Source organism: Mesocricetus auratus, unplaced genomic scaffold, assembly GCF_017639785.1.
Source record: "Mesocricetus auratus isolate SY011 unplaced genomic scaffold, BCM_Maur_2.0 Super-Scaffold_6730, whole genome shotgun sequence".
Classification (NCBI taxonomy): domain Eukaryota; kingdom Metazoa; phylum Chordata; class Mammalia; order Rodentia; family Cricetidae; genus Mesocricetus; species Mesocricetus auratus.
The window spans coordinates 75,731,128-75,749,488 of record NW_024429184.1 but is presented as its reverse complement, the minus strand read 5'-3'; the positions used below and the strand labels follow the sequence as shown (position 1 = coordinate 75,749,488).

General features: G+C 41.0%; 1 protein-coding gene across 26 annotated transcripts in view; it reads right to left on the bottom strand.

Moving 5' to 3' along the window:
- Positions 1 to 3,235: 3,235 nt before the first annotated feature.
- The window catches only part of St18 (ST18 C2H2C-type zinc finger transcription factor), a 310,888-nt gene continuing 295,762 nt past the window's right edge, over positions 3,236 to 18,361 (bottom strand). For all 26 annotated transcript variants that reach the window (XM_021223291.2, XM_040741550.1, XM_040741551.1 and 23 more), the window contains 6 exons: positions 18,181 to 18,261; positions 16,708 to 16,929; positions 13,766 to 13,854; positions 9,851 to 9,954; positions 8,029 to 8,172; positions 3,236 to 5,681 (listed from right to left, as the gene is read on the bottom strand). In XM_021223291.2, the coding sequence (XP_021078950.1) occupies positions 5,541 to 5,681; positions 8,029 to 8,172; positions 9,851 to 9,954; positions 13,766 to 13,854; positions 16,708 to 16,929; positions 18,181 to 18,261 (781 nt within the window). In that variant the 3' untranslated portion in view covers positions 3,236 to 5,540. The remainder of the gene's footprint in view (positions 5,682 to 8,028; positions 8,173 to 9,850; positions 9,955 to 13,765; positions 13,855 to 16,707; positions 16,930 to 18,180; positions 18,262 to 18,361) is intronic.

Sequence of the window (18,361 nt, the reverse complement as noted above, 5' to 3'; positions counted from 1 at the left end):
TTCTCTTTTATTTTTCCTTTGTCCTACCCTCCCTCCCTCCCTCCCTTCCTCCCTCCTTCCCTCCTTTCCCTCCTCTCTCCCTTCCCCCTTTTCCTCCTTTTCTTATAATCTCTGTTTCTTTAGTTCCCTATTTTCTTCATTCACCTTATTGAATAACCTCTTGCAGAAGGAATGGACCAGAACACTGTTGACAGAACAGAGTTACATGAATTTTTCTAGAAGTTACATTGAGTGCTAGGAACCAATAAAAAGAAAAATGATAAAGTAACTTTAAAAATGGCAATGTATTCAGCCCACTGTATATGAATATTTTTAGTTTAACCTGTGTTGCTAGTCAAAACTTAGTACTCACCAGCTACTGTTGGGACCAGGAGGGAGTTCTAAGAAATGGGTTGCGAGGAGGCTGGAGAGTGGGGAGGGCCAGAGGAGGGGCACAACCCCAGTAGGAGCCTGATCCAGAGCACAGTTAAAATATGGCATACTTATTGTGGTTCATACAGAATTAATAGAATCATTGTGAGACTTAAGTAATATATACAAAGCACTGTGCATATTCTCTATATATCTAATGTGTGATTAAACAGCCACCAAGAATTCAGACCTGGGCTTTCACAGCACCTCTCCTTTGTTTGGAGACTCTCTGAGCCTGGATGGAGAGAGGGAGAAGGAGAGAGAGAGAGAGGGAGGGAGAGAGAGGGGGGAGGGAGGGAGGGAGGGAGGGAGAGAGAGGGGGGGGAGGGAGGGAGGGAGGGAGGGAGAGAGAGAGAGGGAGAGAGACAGAGGAAGGGAGAGAGAGAGAGGGGGGAGGGAGGGAGGGAGGGAGGGAGAGAGAGAGAGGGAGGGAGAGAGAGAAGGAGGATGAGGAGGAGGAGGAGGAGGAGGAGGAGGAGGAGGAGGAGGAGGAGGAGGAGGAGGAACAGGGAGCTTCCTAGACCATGCAGGGGCCAGCTGGAGAATCCAACAGAACAATATATATTCTCATAGAAGTTACCTTCTTATTAGGGTCACAGTGGTGAAAAGTAAATGTCCTAAATGACAGCCTGGGCTCAGCTCAGGCAGAACTCTGGCTGAACAGAGGATTGCTATCAGGTAAATAGAAGCCTAAACTCAGCATTCCTCCGACATCTTGTGAAGCTGTGTCTTACTATCAAGAAAGCAATTACTTTCGTGCACAGGCAACAGTTTCCCTTGCTGTCTCTCCCCAGGATCTTTCTGGCTGCTCTAGCTCACAGGCTCTTCTAGTTCATGGGCACCTCCTCTCCCCATTACCTATCCCCACTAAATTGCTGAGCCACTCCCAGCTGCCTGTTTTACCTCCCCACAAAGCCTGGCAGTTTGAATCCCCAAACAAACTCTCTTTGTACTCGGAGAGGTCTAGTTCATGGTTTCATGGCATCCTCATTTATATCCTGCGGATGAAATAACACCTGGCAAGAGACGGAAAAGATCCTGTTGGTCAAGGCAGTGATGATGAGAGATGCACACTAGGCTTCCTTGTTTCTGGAAGTGCAGGACAGTGTCTACAGTAAAAAGCAAGCATTTTAGTGTGTTTCCTTAAAACACTGGGAAGGCTTGATTAGCATTTTAAGCAAATGAAAGGCTGAATCTGGGATGTACTTTGCCCCAGTTTTATAGCCTTGGGCAAGCTAGTAACTTATCCAAGAACCAGTCATCTTCATTTTCACTGGATGTGGTGATATTGCTCCATGAGCTTGAGAGTTTTCTGAGTGTACAAAGCATCATTGACTATGAATGACATTGTGGACAGTTATTAGCAAGTTCAATCTGCTTACTGCATGTCATATGCTGGAGAGCTAAAGAAAACAGAAGGCACTCCTTGTAGACCACAATGAAGTGGGAGGAATGTGTGGAAAGACACATAGAAAACATTAGTGGTGAAATCCTTATGTGGTAGAACAAGTTAATTTCTAAATTCATCCATCCTTTTCTTTTCATACAGGACTTTGGATCCAGTAGAGCGTGTTGGTCATAATTCTAACAAGCTCCGGATTTTTCTACGAAATGGTGATAGATAGAAAATGACTATAGAAAAATGTCCCGATTGATTTTTAACATTTTGGTACACCCAGAATATACTGAACACAGTTGCATTGCTCTGGTGCCAGAAATATTTGTGTTGTTAAACAAATTATCTCCAGTAGAAACCTGAATCCATTACCCTGTTCTTGCCAAGCCTCCGGGGTAGGAGTTGGGAATGGAAGATGAGACTGCATGCCTGTGATGTAGGAACTCTCCTGCTGAAGCATACCCAGCATTGAAATTCAGCCTTTCTTTGCATAGCAAAGGCTGCTACTGGGGATTAGAATCACAGGACCTGGAGCTTTACACTGGCAATTCCTGTCCCACTTTCCTGGACTTTTTGCCTCCTGTCATCTGGCTGCTTGCACATCCCCTGCTGTTGGTGGAAGTGTTCCCTCTAAGGTGTGTGTGTGTCCTGTCTTTACCAAACTGCCTCAACTAATGTGGAACTCACACTTTTCCAGGAAACTGAAGTTGGCTAGCTACCTCTCACTGTTTCCCCAGGAGCTTGTAAGTAAATTCACATCTCATAATACCTATCATTTGTCTTACTGTCCCCACTAAACGAACTTGAAACCTCAGGAAGTGGGATGTCTTCAGTGTGTTCTGATCGGGAACCTGTGATAAGGATGGATCTTGCTCATTATTCCTTCCTAAGTTCCAGCAGGATTGGTACAGTTCTATGACAAATTGGGTGTCATGAACTGCAGATATTACTTTCTGATAGGCGGTTCCAACCAGCTGCCTGAGCAGCTTTGCATCAAATCACATGAGTGGCTTTCCCAGAACACATCGTGAGGTGAGCATCTCATGCAAGCCTAGATATTCAAAGTAGATGGTGCTCTGTGAAAGTGAAGCCAATTTTAGTCCAGCTGCCTCTGGAATCCAATTAATTTGACTTCATTGTGTGAATTTTACATTACCTGTGAGGGACAACCAGATCTAAGAGAGGTGGAAGACTGGACAAAAACTAGAAAATAGAGAATACTGATGACTTAGATAAGAACACAAAATCATAATAGGTGCTCAAGAGTGAACTACATTTTCTTCAACCAAGCTTGCATCATGTAAGCTATATTCAGAACCCGCAGCAATTTGTTATCAGGCAAGGACTCTTTGGGTGCTGCTCCCTAGACTGACTTAGGGACAGTGACATTTGTCTTCATAAATTAACCCAATAAGCATCACAGCAAAATTCAGTATCAATTTTTATTTCCTACCATACACCAAATGTACAGCACTGAACACAACTTTGTTGCATTGATGTAAGAAATATTAATTATTTGAAGAAACCGTATACAAACAAACTACTTCAAATAAAAATGCATACATCATTGCCTGTTTTGTTTACAAAAGACCCAATTTACAGTACCAATCATTAACATAATTGAAACAAAAACAATTCAGTGCATGTTACAAAACACAAGTACCAAGGTGGCAAATAAATACAGACACACTTCATAAAACTATGTGAACACAAATAAATTAACTGAAGTCATGTAAATTATAGTAATAAATACATAGGTTTGTAAGAGATCTCTTTAAATAAAATATATAACAAACTTGTTAAAATATTTAGCAAAGTAAACTTTTGTCTTTGTAATAAGTGAGCCCATTTGTGTGCTTCTTCGAAGTATTGTGTAGCAAAATGTTCAAAGACATATTTTAATAGGAAATTTTGTGTCCCGTTTTTAGTAGACACCACTCATGGTAGCTGCTTCTTTTAAATAAACACCTTTTCTACCTAAAAACAGACATGTCATTTTCACTAAACTAAGATTCAAGAGTTCAAATGAACCCCCAGCCAAAGATAAGCCCCACTTGATGCATAACAATAACCACAATTCCATGAGAGTGGACCACTTTTCATGTATCTGAGCAGGTAACAATAACCACAATTCCATGAGAGTGGACCACTGTTCATGTATCTGAGCAGGTAACAGTAGTAACAGTGAATTCAAGCCTGTGAATGCCATCACACTAAATCTAAATATCCATGAGGCTAGTAGAAAATAAACACTTTATTATAGCACAGAAAATTAAGCCCACACTAAAGTTCATGTGTACATTTACACAGAGGCACATCTGCACATGAAATGTGTGTGTACACCAAAAAGGCAGTTTAGCTGGTTGTTTATACCTTTTCCTTAAAAAAAATAAATATAAAAAAACCTTTGAAACAATGCTTAAACTACTTTACAGTCCCTGAAATAGACATTGCCTTTACTACAGCAATTACTAAACTCTGATCCAGTTGAGATTTTTAGACTCAATTTCATGTGTGAATCAGTGTGAGTTCATATATGTGTGGACTGTGCCAGTGTGTGTGTGTGGTGTGTGTGTGCGTGTGCATGTGCATGTGCATGTGTGTATAGTCCAATAGTTATATCAAATTGAAAATTGTCTTATTTCCTAGGGAAATGTAGACCAATGTTGTCAGTTTTCAGATTGGAATAACACTTTTTCATGTCTTATTATGTTTTCCACTCTTTTCCAGTCAATCCAGTAAGATAAATGCTATTTCAAGGGATATTGTATCTACAAAATTTCCATTTGGATGTGTCTGTATTTGCTACGTATAACTCTATACCAATATTGTCACTTGTAATATTGTACTAACATGTAGCAGGAAAAGCCTAGCTGGTCACATCAAAGCTTAGTTCTCATCTTGGGGAAGGGCTGCCAACTAGCCAATGTGACTTGAAAAACAAAAAGGCAAAATCTGGTTCACTTAAAATCTATGCTTTAGACAGCTCAAATAAATAATTCTTATTAATTAAATCCATGCAGCCACATGGAATATTCTGCTGACTGTTTTATTTAATTATTGCTATCAAATTCTGAGCACACTGTTTGCCAGCATCCTGTGCTTTTATGAACGGAGATTTCCCACTAGTGGGCACCATTTATCTTCATAGTCCTTTGCAGCTCACATTACCAAGAACCATTTACAAAACCAGGGAAGGGGGAAAAGAAGTGCACAGCAGAAATCAAACTTGACCATAGTGCAGTCCTCACACAGGGATTTCTTTTACACCTTATTGTTGTTGTTGTTGTTTTTCTCATTAAACCCAGAAAGATGAGTGATTTGAGAACAGCATTTCTATTTAAATCTATTAGGAGATAAATTAATAAACACACCTGTAAAAATATGGTAGACTTCAAAATGCAGTTAAAAGATAAAAAACTCTTTGATTAGTAATAAATAAAATATAAAATGTCACATTTATTTTATATATACTTTACAAAATAAAGAGTACAATGAAGAAATAAAAGAAAAAGATATGAAAATAAATGAGATCTAATAACTGACTGCATTACTTTTAATCCAAAGAGTTTATCATAGTTTTTTTTCCTTTTTATGTCAGCTGGGAGAAAATTAGTGCAATGTTGCAATTATAAATGCAGGGGGAAGCCTCCAGGCTCGAGGGGTGAGAGGCCCCTGTGGATCGGCTGGAATTCACTGATGTGGTGACCTCTGCTTCCTGCATGCTGCCCTCCTACACGTGGATGCCCTTCACCGCCTGCTTAATACTTTCCAGTAGAGCTTTGCATTCCGGTGAATAGTCCCGCTCCAGATTGCTGTACATGTCTGTGAGAGTATTTACATACGCTTCAAAATTCTGCTCCGTGATAGGCCCCTGATGGAGACAAAGCAATGGAACCAATCACAGAGGTTCACCTGCCCCAGGGAAGACCAGGAGACACTGAAGCATGCTGCCAACTTATGTAAGTAAGAAGAGAAGGGTTTATATGGCTGTGGCAGTTTGGGGATGGGGCATCCAAGTTTTAGTGTTTGTGGGGTCTATCTGTTCACTCTTCAGTCATGGCATTAATGAAACCTGATTGAATGGTATTGAGGATCAATCTGATGCTATATAATGAATGCATCTGGCTGCTGTGCTAGAGGTCTCCAAATGACATTCCTTCTCTGGGAGGGGTCTTGGCCTCAATTGCACTTGCTCTGTGGAAGGTATGTGCAGGAGATGAAGGTTTGCTTGTGCCAGGTGGTTCTTTAACAGTTCTAGGCTAGAATGGCAGGGATTTCAGACTTAAGCCAGTTGCTCACTAACAGCTGTGACAGATATTTTCTAGTAAGAAATTGTTCATTTCACCCTCTCTATTTCTTTAGGGAGAGTATCAGTGTTAGAAGGTCTAGACTGACTCATTTTTACCCTGGGTGGTATATAATTTATTTATTTTTTACTTATTTGAATTTTTTTTGAGAAAGGGAACTCTCTATATAGACCAGGCTGGTCTTAAACTCCCAGAGATCTAGATCTACCAGCCTCTGTTTCCCAAATGCTAGGATCAAAGGGTTTAAAGGCCATGCTGGGACACACACACACACACACACACACACACACACACACCCACACACACGCGCGCGCGCACTGTATATGGATGTTATTTATATGCTTTATGCCTGTGGAAGCCAGAAAAGGGTGTTACATACCCCAAAACCAGAGTTACAGCCAGTTCTGAGCTACTAGGTTGGAGTTGGGAATTGAACCTGGGTCCTCTGGAAGATCAACCAGTGCTCTTAACTGCTGAGCTATCTCTCCAGTCCCATAATATGTTTTAAAGTGGGTACATATAAGCTGTGTGTAAACTTCATGCATAAGAGACAGGACATGCATGACAAAAGGGAATACTATCCAGTCATGTATGGTATCTCCATGTTCCCACCTTTTTGAAAATCCACAGTAAGTACCTTATTACATTACAAGGTGCTTGGAAGGAAGGACTTAAGAATGAGTAAACAGCTCAAGTGTACAGAGAAGGATAGTAACTGCTCTTGTTTAGAAGGTAAGTTCTCTAGATCTGAAGATGATTCGGTGTGCCTGGCAGAGTTCTGATCTGGAATATGCACGCTGTCTAGGTGTGATTGTTCCCTTTCGGTCTCTACCTCTGACAGGCATGTGCTTCTTACAGAATCATGTAATAGCACAAAGACTCTGGTGGCAGAGTGGGCAAAGGCCAGGAGGCTCATTGTCCCACAGCCTCCTGATTTGTGCCAACTTTGAGTCTTCACCCAATGAAGGAAGCTGAGCCACGGCTTTCTCAGTGGCAGCCAGGAAATCATAAGTGTTCAGTGCACTGGGGAGCTTTTGTGTGATCTGGCCTACAGTCACAGCCACAGCACCTCAGATGTTCACTGGATGGTGGGTAGGTACAAGTTACCTTGTTGTCAGTCATTTCTATGGCATTGACAACAAAGAAGAAATACACATTTGAAGAAGGAGCTAGAAAAAGAGTCAAAAGGAAGAAGAAAATAATCTCCTTGACAGAAGCTAAAGTTAAATCATTGATGGTGTGGGGAGAAACATTTAGTATTGTTGGAAAGGGGATAAACTGAGCAATTTAATATTTTGAGCAAAACCCAATTGTATTTTATCAATTATATTGCTACTGCTTTAAGTCCTCTTATATGTAAACTAGCAGTTCTGATCTAAGAATACAGGCTCTGAGAAGATTAACATCATTCAGCAATATCTCCAAAGACTGATTTATATTTATAAAAGTATAAAATAAATTTTTTGTGAATTTTAAATAGTTGAATGCCTAGGTTTTAGAAATAAGGATGCCTCGAGCATACCCATTCTGTGCTCCATGAGCAGAAGTTGACCATTCCAAGGAGTTTATTGGGGATGGACCTGTTTATTTTACACTTCGTGAGCTGGGTGGGATGGTACTGAGGCTGCATAGATACTTCTGTTTGGAAACATATGTACCATGAGTGAGCTCTGGCCTCCAGCTTCCATGTAACTTTATAAAATATCTTCAAGCAAGCCTTCATCTTTAAAGGACCTGGCCTTTTGGGATGTCACTGGCCTTCATTAATCTGAGTGTGTCTACCATGTTCTCAGATGGGCAGATCACTGAGAGTGAGAATGCGTCCGGGATAGGTGGCTGTTGACAGCTCAGCCACAGGGTCATGACACCAGAGTAGACTACAGGACAGCAGAGCCTTGCTCTTGGTCTTACCATCTGTGGCAGCTGGATGTCAGCAAGGCTGGAGATGAGAGCCTGGCTGAGGCCTGCCAGCTCCTTCAGCAGACTCTCATTGCTCTGTTCTATCAGCTTGTTCTCCTCCTCTATGGTCTTCAAGTTGCTCTCCATAGATGTTATCTAAAACAGAGACAATGACATGAGAAGCAGAGCTGGAGGCACATGTAAGGCCTCAAGGGACAACTTGTGGCTGGATATACAAGTCCAAAGGATATCTCCATCCCAAACTACTGATTTTTAAACATAGACTTTTGCATGAATTGCAGATCTAGCTTCTCTACATGGCTAGATGGTAGATATCTCAAAGGCAATAGGACACAGAGTATATCTGTTATTTTCCCCAATCCTGCTCCGGCTGTACCTCTTCTTTGCAGTGGATGACAAACTGCATGGTGCCCAGAATCAGCGTTCTTTCTCTCATACTTCAAATTCAATAAGTACTTCTTTCAATAAACACATGATAAGGCCACTATCCACCTACGTTGTGACCACCTGGACCCAGCCATTGGTGTGATGGCATCGCTTCTTATGGGTAACCTTGTGCCATCTTTGTTCTGCATAGTTTCTTCTTGGTCCTCCTCAATATACCCTCAGAATCAGTCTTTTGAAGGTCAAGTTAGAATGCATGTCAGATGACTAAATTACTCTTAAGCTCAAAACCCTTCACAGGACCCTCAATCTATCAAAGTAAATGTCAAGATCATCAACATTGACTAGGCTGTACTACGTGAACAGTCCAGTTCATCTCTGGTACCCTCATATAACTTTCTCTACCCAGCTAGATTACCACCTGACATATTCTCCATCGCTTTTGGCTAACTCCTTCATTTCTCAAGTGATTGCAGACATATTTCCTTCTTCTTGGGGCTTAGCCATCTCACTTAATATCAACCCCTATTTTTTTATAACAGCAGTTACACACACACACACACACACACACACACACACACTTTACTGTCTGTCTTCCTGTCTTCCCCACTTAGATTAAATGCTCCATGAAGAAGAGGCTTGGGTTCTTTGATAATGGTTTTAAGAGGAGTCTCATGCTTTCCAAATGGAAGCATCAAGCTCTTTCTGTTGGCCACTGTGGCATTCAGAAGATTGGATAATGCAACTACTTCATATGGATTAGACTGCTGGGGTGAGGAATGCTGAGAGATGGGATTAAGCTTGTATTTTGGGAGTGGACAAGGAGAAGAAATGGGAAAGGCCACATGAAAGACCCCCTATTATCTGCTTCATCTTGTTTCTCCACTTCTAACTTGTTGCAATTTGGTTATTTTTGTTTTTTTGAGATGCTGAGGTTCTAATCCAGAGTCTTACATATGGGTAGGCCAAAAAAAATCTACCACCAAACTACATCTGTAACAAAGGTTCTGTGTTAACATCTTAAAAACCCTGGACTGAATTTTTAATTCCCAGTGGTCTAGGTTTAGACACTGCTTGGAGTTTTTTGTTTTGTTTTTGTAAAATAACACAGAAATATTCTAGAATTAAATTTAAAGAGTGTAATGTCGTATGTGCATTTTAACAAAGGATCCTTAACCTTTGTGACACAAGTCTCTACAATGCACCATGTTCCTTACAGGAGTATGTATGGTCATCAGCTTTATTTGTTCACAAAGTGGGTTTTTTATGCCAGCTAGGTAAAGGCTGACGAGTCAGTAGACACAGGCATGAGAAACACATTTCCCTAGGGTGTCAGCATAGTTTTAGATGCAAAATTCAGGAAGCTGAATGTTTTGTAACCACTAGAGAGTATGGTTACTTTCGAAATAATTAATTGATGTTTTTCAACCTGGGTCTGAAGTTTCATCATATCTGCTTCAATTTTAAGGTTGGATTCATTCAGTTCCTTTATTTCTTCATCCAAATGCCTAATTTCTTCATCACCATCAATACCTGTGAAGAGTCAACAGTCCACATTGAAAAAAGGAGACAAGGCCCAGCAATAGTCTATTTTATGTTTAAATATGAGACTTCAGTTTAATGGTTTTACCCAAAAAAGAAAGGAAACAGTGTAGTTATTCATCAAAGGAAGGCCTCCACTAGAAGGGTCTTGCACTAGTAGGGTCTTGTAAGGACCCTCAGTGGAGAATATTCCCACTCTGACTTTAAAACTAAGAAGGCAGACAATGGAGACAGGAGTAGTGAGATGAGCATCCTATGGGGGGGAAGCAGGAGGCACATGGCACATGGTGCAGGTGAGAGAGAAGTGGGTGTTCCCAGCCCTAGAAGAAGATGATCTGGGGAATGGGTCATGGGGACCTCATGAGGGACCTGGAATAGGATCCAGAGAAGGATTTTAAGGCAGAAAGTTGCTGTGTTCACCTCCCCATCTTTGCCTCTTCAACAGCTTTCCTCCCTGCCTCCCTCCCTCCCTCCCTGCCTTCCTGATGTGCTGGAAATCAAATACAGTGCCCTGCACATGCAAAGTGAGTACTACACTGCAGAGGTGCATCTCCAGTAATCTGGATGAATCTTAAAAACACATCTGGATTTTTGTTGAGACAGAACAGATGGTGACACAGAGCAGAAGACAGAAGACAGCTGAGAAATTATTCCTGGTGTCCTGGTTAGATCTCAGCCCCTGGCCCATTGCCATGCAGGAAGAAATAAGGGAAAAAGAAGGACTCAAAGTATGATGTGCAGGCAGGGTTTTCTAGACTTGTGAAAGATTAGAATAGCAGATGTGATAAGGAAGATTCTATGGTGAGTATTTTTCTGTAACAAGTCATGCAGTTACAATGGGCAATTTTGGCTATGTCACAGGATGCTTTTGAGAAGTCTCTTTAAGTGACAGATACTGGTAATGGGATTCAGTTAAGATTATGTTTTCCTGATACTCACTGTTAATGAAGATGGCTGTTATACTTTGGATCCTGAATGACACCAAAGGCCCATGAGTTAAATCATGGATGTTGGGTAACTCTCTGGGGAGATTGTGTAAACGTTAAGAGGTTAGTCTCTGAGGGAGGGCTTTGGGTATTTGGGAGCTATGTCTTTAAGGGGTTGTTAAATGCTGGCCTCCTCTTTCCTGACTCCATGGTTAGAAGGTGGGTGGTTTTGTCCTGTTACATTCTTATTACCATGGTGTACTACATCATCAGAAGCCCACAGCAGTGGCAATGGCTGGGACCTCCAAAGCTGTGGGCTGGCACAAATCTCAAGTTTGTTAACTTCATGATTTCAGAATAATCACAGTGGAAAGCTGGCTAACAAGAACATAGGTACTTAGTCAAGGGTATGCGATCTGGAAGATTCCCAATAACAAATGGCTCCTTGGGCTTATTGGGAAGTATGTCCATGGGAAGAGAACTCAAAACGTTTACGAGGGCAAGAAACATGGCTCAGCAGGTGTAAGTGCTTGTTGCACAAGCATATCAACCTGAGCTTGATTTCTAGAATCCATATAAAACATTAGATCTCATGGCACCTAGCAGTAATACCAGGATTATTGTGGGGAATGAGAGGCTGAAACAACCAGTTTGGAGTATGCAGGACAATAGCATTAATAAAAAGGGGATGAATGACTCACAAAATTATCCATAAATTTGAGGGAGTGTAGGGAAGGGGTATATGAGGAGTTTCAAGGGAGGGAAGAGAAGGGAGGAATGTTGTAATTATACTATAATCTCAAAAAATGTTTGACAGGAATATGTGTACATCCATGCACATATACACATGATCAATCAATCAATAAATTATTACTACAGGACCTGGTATGCATCCAGCTCTCTTTAATTCTTATCAAAATAATAAATAAGGGGACTAATATATTACCAAGTTGTGATCTGGGAGATATTTTAGCAACAATGCTGAATTACCTCAGTACCTTTGGACTTTTTTCAGTCAATATGTTACTTATCTACTTCCACTGAGACATCAAACCTCTCCACACACAGCCAGAAGATTCATCTTTCTCTCAGTGGAACTCATTCTCGTCAAGGGGAGCTCAGGAGAGGACTCAAATTTTGAACTTCACTTTGAAATAACAAATAGTGACTCACTTGGTTCACGAGATACTCACTCTCCTTCTATAGATGGGGAATTGAGGTACTTAGTATCAGAGCTGTGATCCAAACATGAGTTTTATGCTTTCAAAATAGCTACACTCAGGGCCTCTATTATCTAGAATGTCACTTACTCATGCTCAACTTTAGACTGAATATATTCAATGAAAATTTACAGAAATAGCCCTTAAGTTTTAAAAATCTTGCATGTTTAGTAGGGTATTGCAATTGTTCTACTTTAGTATTAGTTTGGAATCCATTGGAGTCTTGGATGTTGGAGGTGGTACTACATCACCTCTATCCATAGATGTCTAGTTTGTTTAATAGCATAATAAGATGTATACCCGTGGACATTGTTGGGAATGTTAAACTAGCTAGGCATTGCGATGGATCAAGGAAAGCATATGAATACCCCATTATATGTTTATGCAGTGAGCTTTGTGCTCTTTACCCTTACATATGTTTCAGCTATGGTGACATATAGACAAAACACATTAAAGTGTCCCAGTTTCATTGACAGTGTTTTGATGGAGAGGCACTGGAGAAGTGGGATGCTTCTAAGAAACAGCCAGAGTTCTAGGCAAAGCTCAGCTCCTTAGTACGTGGGTGCTGGCAATGGAGGAGGACACTGCTCTGTTGCTAACATCAGGGGCTTAAGCTCTGGGTGCTGACTTTCCCAGGGTCTTAGCAGTGGACAGCCAGGGAATGAGAGAAGCACCTAAAGGATGCTGTAGATAATCCAGATGAAGGCAACCCCGAGTAGGAAGTGATGGGCAGCTCAAGAGAGAGCTCTTTTCCTCCATGATACCACATATCTCTCACTTAAATCCCATATTCACATTAAATAAGCAAAAGAGACATTCAGAAAAGAAATGTGAGAACAACTTGAAGTCTACAGTTGAACACTGCATTAGAGTGCACATTCAACATGCAAGAGGCCTGGGGTTCCATCCCCTGCACCAAAGATGAAAGAAAGTGGTTGTGGCTCAGCTGTAATCATGTGGCAAAGACAACATCAAATGCAGTTTATGAAGAATAGTACTGCTTTGCCACCAAGTATCCAATGCTCTTTGAAGCTCTTTGAAGGGAAACACATAGGTCTGAGCTAATCTGGAACAATTCTGAGAGAAACATTAGAAAAATTCCAAAATAACAATGGGGGCTTCCAATGGAACTCAGAATTAATATATCTTAATGCCAACAAGGGATTGACACTAAGTCTAGGCAGAGAAACACAGAGATACAGATACTAGGGTACCCAGAGTCACCATAAAACATCTGTTTTTAAACAGAAAACACTTAAAGATTCAAATACAAATGCCAGAAATTGTGTTTATTGAAATTTAACAGGAACATACACTGGAAATAATATGCATGTACACATGTGTTCACATAAGCCTACAGACATGCACATTCACCCACATGTGTATGCATGGGAGACAAGCTAAGATTGAAAATACTGAAGGACACAATTATTGTGTCTTTCAACTTTTCTGCTTGCAATTTCACACCTTTCCTTGCAGGAAAGCCTCATTAGATAAATAGGGGAGACAATTGTCTCAGAGATGTCACAGTTACAGCTCAAATCTGAAGGAGCCTTTTCTGCTTGCACACTAAAAGTATGCTTTAATATTGTTCAGATTCATTTGCAGAGGCCACTGGGATCTACAGTCTGGATCTTGGTTGAGATGGTGACTTACCCCCGGTTGCTTTGAGCTTGATGGTCATTAGTTCCTCAGAGACCTTGACCTTTTTGATAGCTTGTGCATTGAGAGGGCATCCAGATAAGCTGTGAGAAGAGAGTTTATACCCATGTGTGAAATGCACATCGTTTCTCATACAATTAAAACCTTTTGTGCTATCAGCTATTGATATTTTTGTCTGCTCATTAATTATATAATAGTCCATAGGTTCTTCATAGAAAGTAACTAATAAATATATGTTAAATAAAATTCAAAAGCCCTAAAATAATGGAAAGTGTTTTCTTTTTTTTTCTTAACCCAAAATACAAGTTGTCACTGATGACACAACCAGTTCCAATTCACGAGACAGAACATTGGTTGTCCACATTCGTGAATGTGCATTCGGTGGTACATACTTCATTTTCTATAGATGCAAAACTGCCCAGATAGGTCGTAAGCAACAACCGTTATCACTCAGCTGGAGTCCATGAAGAATAAGGCAGAGTCTAGTTCTTCCTGCCTTCATACACAGTACAGTCTGAGCTTCAGAGAGGCTGCACAATAGTCAGCAACAAGCGCCACCCGCAACAGAAGACAGTCTGCTTACAGAAAGTTCCCCTTTTCTCCTGTAACTGCTAAAACATTATTTTCATTTAAAAATTTCTACCCTGAAATGGGAATAAAAGCAGCTGCTGCAGGTGCAGCGGGGGCAAGGAGATCTGTTATCCGAGCTGGCGCTCATGACCCCGTCCATTGAATTGCTGCTCTCTTCGGCAGGCTGCTTCCTTTAATGTCACTTGCTTTATTTAAATAGCACCAGTATGATAATGACAACACTGAACAAAACCTGTTTTCCATCGTTTATGATCAGGTAATTTTCTTGTTCTAAGCAGTCATTAATTCTCTCATGGCTTTGTTCTATCTTTGTAGAAACCAGTTTTAGATTAAAATAAAAATGAGAATAATCAACCATTTTCCCCACAGAAATGTGGTTTCAATTAATCTATAAAACAACCATTTCAACCTGAAGTTCATGATGCTACGCCAAGTAGAAGAAAAGTTTTCTGGAGTGAAGTCCTTGATAAATGCGAAGTGTTACCTGCTTTAAGAATAACCAAATTATTCTATGTTAAGATTCTATAAAATACAGAAAGTAATATAAAATTTAATGGTAAAATATAATAGGTAACACTATGAAAAGGTTATGTGGTTTATGTGGTTTGCTCATCTTTGATAAGTGATGAGTTCTTTATGCAGGGAAAGAAAATGAGAGGCACAACTTGAGCTTGAAACCATTTTGGAGCCTCTCCCTAACAATTGTGGCCTATGTGAGATTCAAGGAGACTCACTCTTTCTCTGAAGAGTGTGCATGAGTTTGTCCTCTTTTATTGTCACATGCCATGTTTTTAGAAAATGGTCGTGAAGGGGATCAATACTCAGTTGGTGAAGTGAGATGTTAAAGGTGTCCATTTTAATATAATGGACATTTCATTTCATTTGAAACTTCTCACAACACCTAGTTTGCAATTTACAATAAATTTCTAGGTAGACACAGTGTTATAAAAATGCTAGCCATCAACACATAACTTAGAACCATTGTGTGTTGTTATGAAGCAAGGCTTTGGAAGGTGGAGACAGGGGATAGATCCTTGGAGCTTACTAGCCCATTAGCTTAGACTACTTGTTGAAGTTCCAGGCCAGTGAGAGATCCTCTCTAAAACAAAAGATGGACAGTCTCTAGGAAAGTCACCCAAGGTTGTCCTCTATCCTCTCTCCCTCCCTCCCTCCACACCTCCACCCCCTGTGTGTGTGTGTGTGTGTGTGTGTGTGTGTGTGTGTGTGTGTGTGTGTGGTCAATCCCAAGTGTCCTTCCTCAGGCCTCCACATATACACACACATAAGCATGAGACCCTACCCCCAGTTCTCATGATGGAAGTCCTTTATGGATTGGAAATCAGAGCTTGGCAGGCCTGGGGACAGGCTTATGTGGGCTCCATAGTAGAAAAACAAAACAATGTAAATAACGTAAAACATGAGTTTTATATGATTTCCATGACATCTGCAATTCAGTTAGGACACATCAAATCAGAAGTGAGCATGACTCCATTTCTTCTCGTACTACGTTGGGTAGGTATATTTGGGGTAGTGTGGTCACAGACTCATTTGCCTTTCTTAAAACAAAATGACAGGGCACACTGGGTTTGTGACTGCTGTTCTTAAATAGCAAATAACTCCCAACTTCGCCCAGTTTGTGTACTGAGCATAAAGGAATCAGAGTTTCCCTAAAAGTGCATAGGAAGTACCCTGCATGACTCGAAGGGGCTGGGACACTCAGAGCCTGCAGAAATTATTAGGAACTTTTTACCTTTTTGCCTGTGGGAGGAAAGTGAGCTAAAGAGCTGGACTATGATGATCATTGTGCAAGCGAGGGTTCCCTTGGGGACCTGGGACTCAGTGGTGAAGTATGTCACCACAAAGCCCCGGGTCCTTGTGTCCCACCTGTTCCCACACATGCTGCTTGCTTTCAGGTTGCTGTTGGCAAATCACATCTCCCCAGAAGCAAAACAGTGCTACACTGGCCTTAAATTCGGTGACAGCAAGAGAGGTGAATGACAGAGATAGGTGAGTGAAAGTTCACAAGCACATGACACAGTAGAGTGGATAGGACAGCACCACTTAAGAGTTGGAGGGAAACATTAAAGGACTTTAAAATGTAACACAAGCAATATTTTAGAATGTAAGAAAAAATGGAGTTTCTAGGGCCCTTGAAATCTGTGCAGTGAATTTTCAGAAACAGAAAATGCACTTTTCATTCTTCAGACTAGTCAAATATCTACTTAGCAAAACTGTGTTATGAATCTAAAGAGGTATAAATGATGGTGTTGTGAGGGTCTTCTCCTTCCCCTAAGTAACTCAATTACAACAATCAGAAGAGCAATAAGACACAAAACAAGCCTTACCTTCTGTGGGTGACGAAAACATTATTTACATGACCCAGCCCATTGCATCCTGGCAAGGGACAGTGGGGAAGTTCTTGCTTGTTCAGTTTCCAGGAGAGAGGGGACCCATTGAGGGGATTCTCCTTCTGTCTCTTGGCAGCCAGAGGACAACCAGAAGCTGTGCGGTGTGATGTGTATTTGCCTGATATGTGACCTTGGCCGTCACACCCTATTACAGGACATCTAAAGAAGCACAGTGGAGCCATCATCAGCTTGGAAAAAGGAATTAACAGCTCCACGCTACACAGAAGCAACCAACAGCAGAGAGTTTCAAAGGATACCACCATATGCTGGCTAATTTTATGTCAACTTGACACAGACTAGAGTCATTAAAGGGGAGGGAACCTCAGCAGACAAAATACCTCCATAAGATCAGGCTGCAGGCAAGCCTGTAGGGCATTTTCTTAATTATTAATTGATGTGGGAGAGCCCAGCCCATTTTACATGGGGTCATGTCTGGGTTTGTGGTGCAGCAGTAGATTGAGCAAGCCAGTAATCAGCACTCTTCCATATCTTTGCATCAGCTTCTGCCTCCAGGCTCCTGCCCTTTTGGATTCCTGACCTGCCTTCCTTCAATGATGAACAGCAATATGGAAGTATAAGCCAAATCAGCCCTTTCCTCCTTAACTTGCTTTTGGTCTTGGCATTTCATCACAGCAATAGAATCCTTAAGACACACAAAAAGCAGCAAAATAGCATTGTATTAGCAGTAACAGTTGGCAGGCTTTGAGCTGAGAAATTTTCATGCATCACCTATTTTAATGTTCACTGAGAACTCTTTGAGTAGAGAATATTATCCCATTTTGCAGATGGGAAAAAGTGAGGTTTGTGTAAGAGTTTAGCTGATTTGCCACCTAGGAATTAAGAGATGGAGTCAAAATCATACCTACTGCTTTTTCTTTTCCTCTTTTTAATTGAAAATATATTTTAAATACAATATATTTTGATTGATTATGGCTTCTAGCCCCCAAATTCTCCCAGGTCTTCCCCACTGTTCTACCCACACAAATTCACAACCTTTTTCTCTCTCACTGGGATACAAACAGGTATCTTAAAACAATAATAGATAAAAATAAAAATAAACCAAAATTAGACAAAACAAACAAGCAAAAGAGCCAAAGAAGAAGCTTAAGAAACACATGTAGACACAGATACACACGTTCACACATGGAGAAACCCTATAAAAGCACCACTTCCACAGTGTTGCTTTCTTTCAAAACAGATGGGCAAAGAATAAATCTCTCTTCTGCATTGTCAAAGTGGAGAGATGCAGTTATAAAGGAGGAACTAGTCTTGAGCTTCTGAACAACATGACTCCTTAGCCAGAAGTCCTGGCTGTTAATGATTCATCTCCTCCGGATTCAGTGGGGATTCAGAGGCATCCTGAAGCTAACGCGATACAGCCTCGCCCAGTTCTTCATCAGTCATACTTACTTAAGTTCAGACTCTTCTTTATCTTCCTTGGTAGGAGTCATTTTGATGCCACCTTTCCTTGCACGAGGGCAACCAGACAAGCTAATAAGAACAACCAAGAACAGTACAAGACACTGTGATTATGAGATTATGACTGGGTATCATTGCCAAGGCACTAGTTTCCGTTTGAGAAATGCTGTTG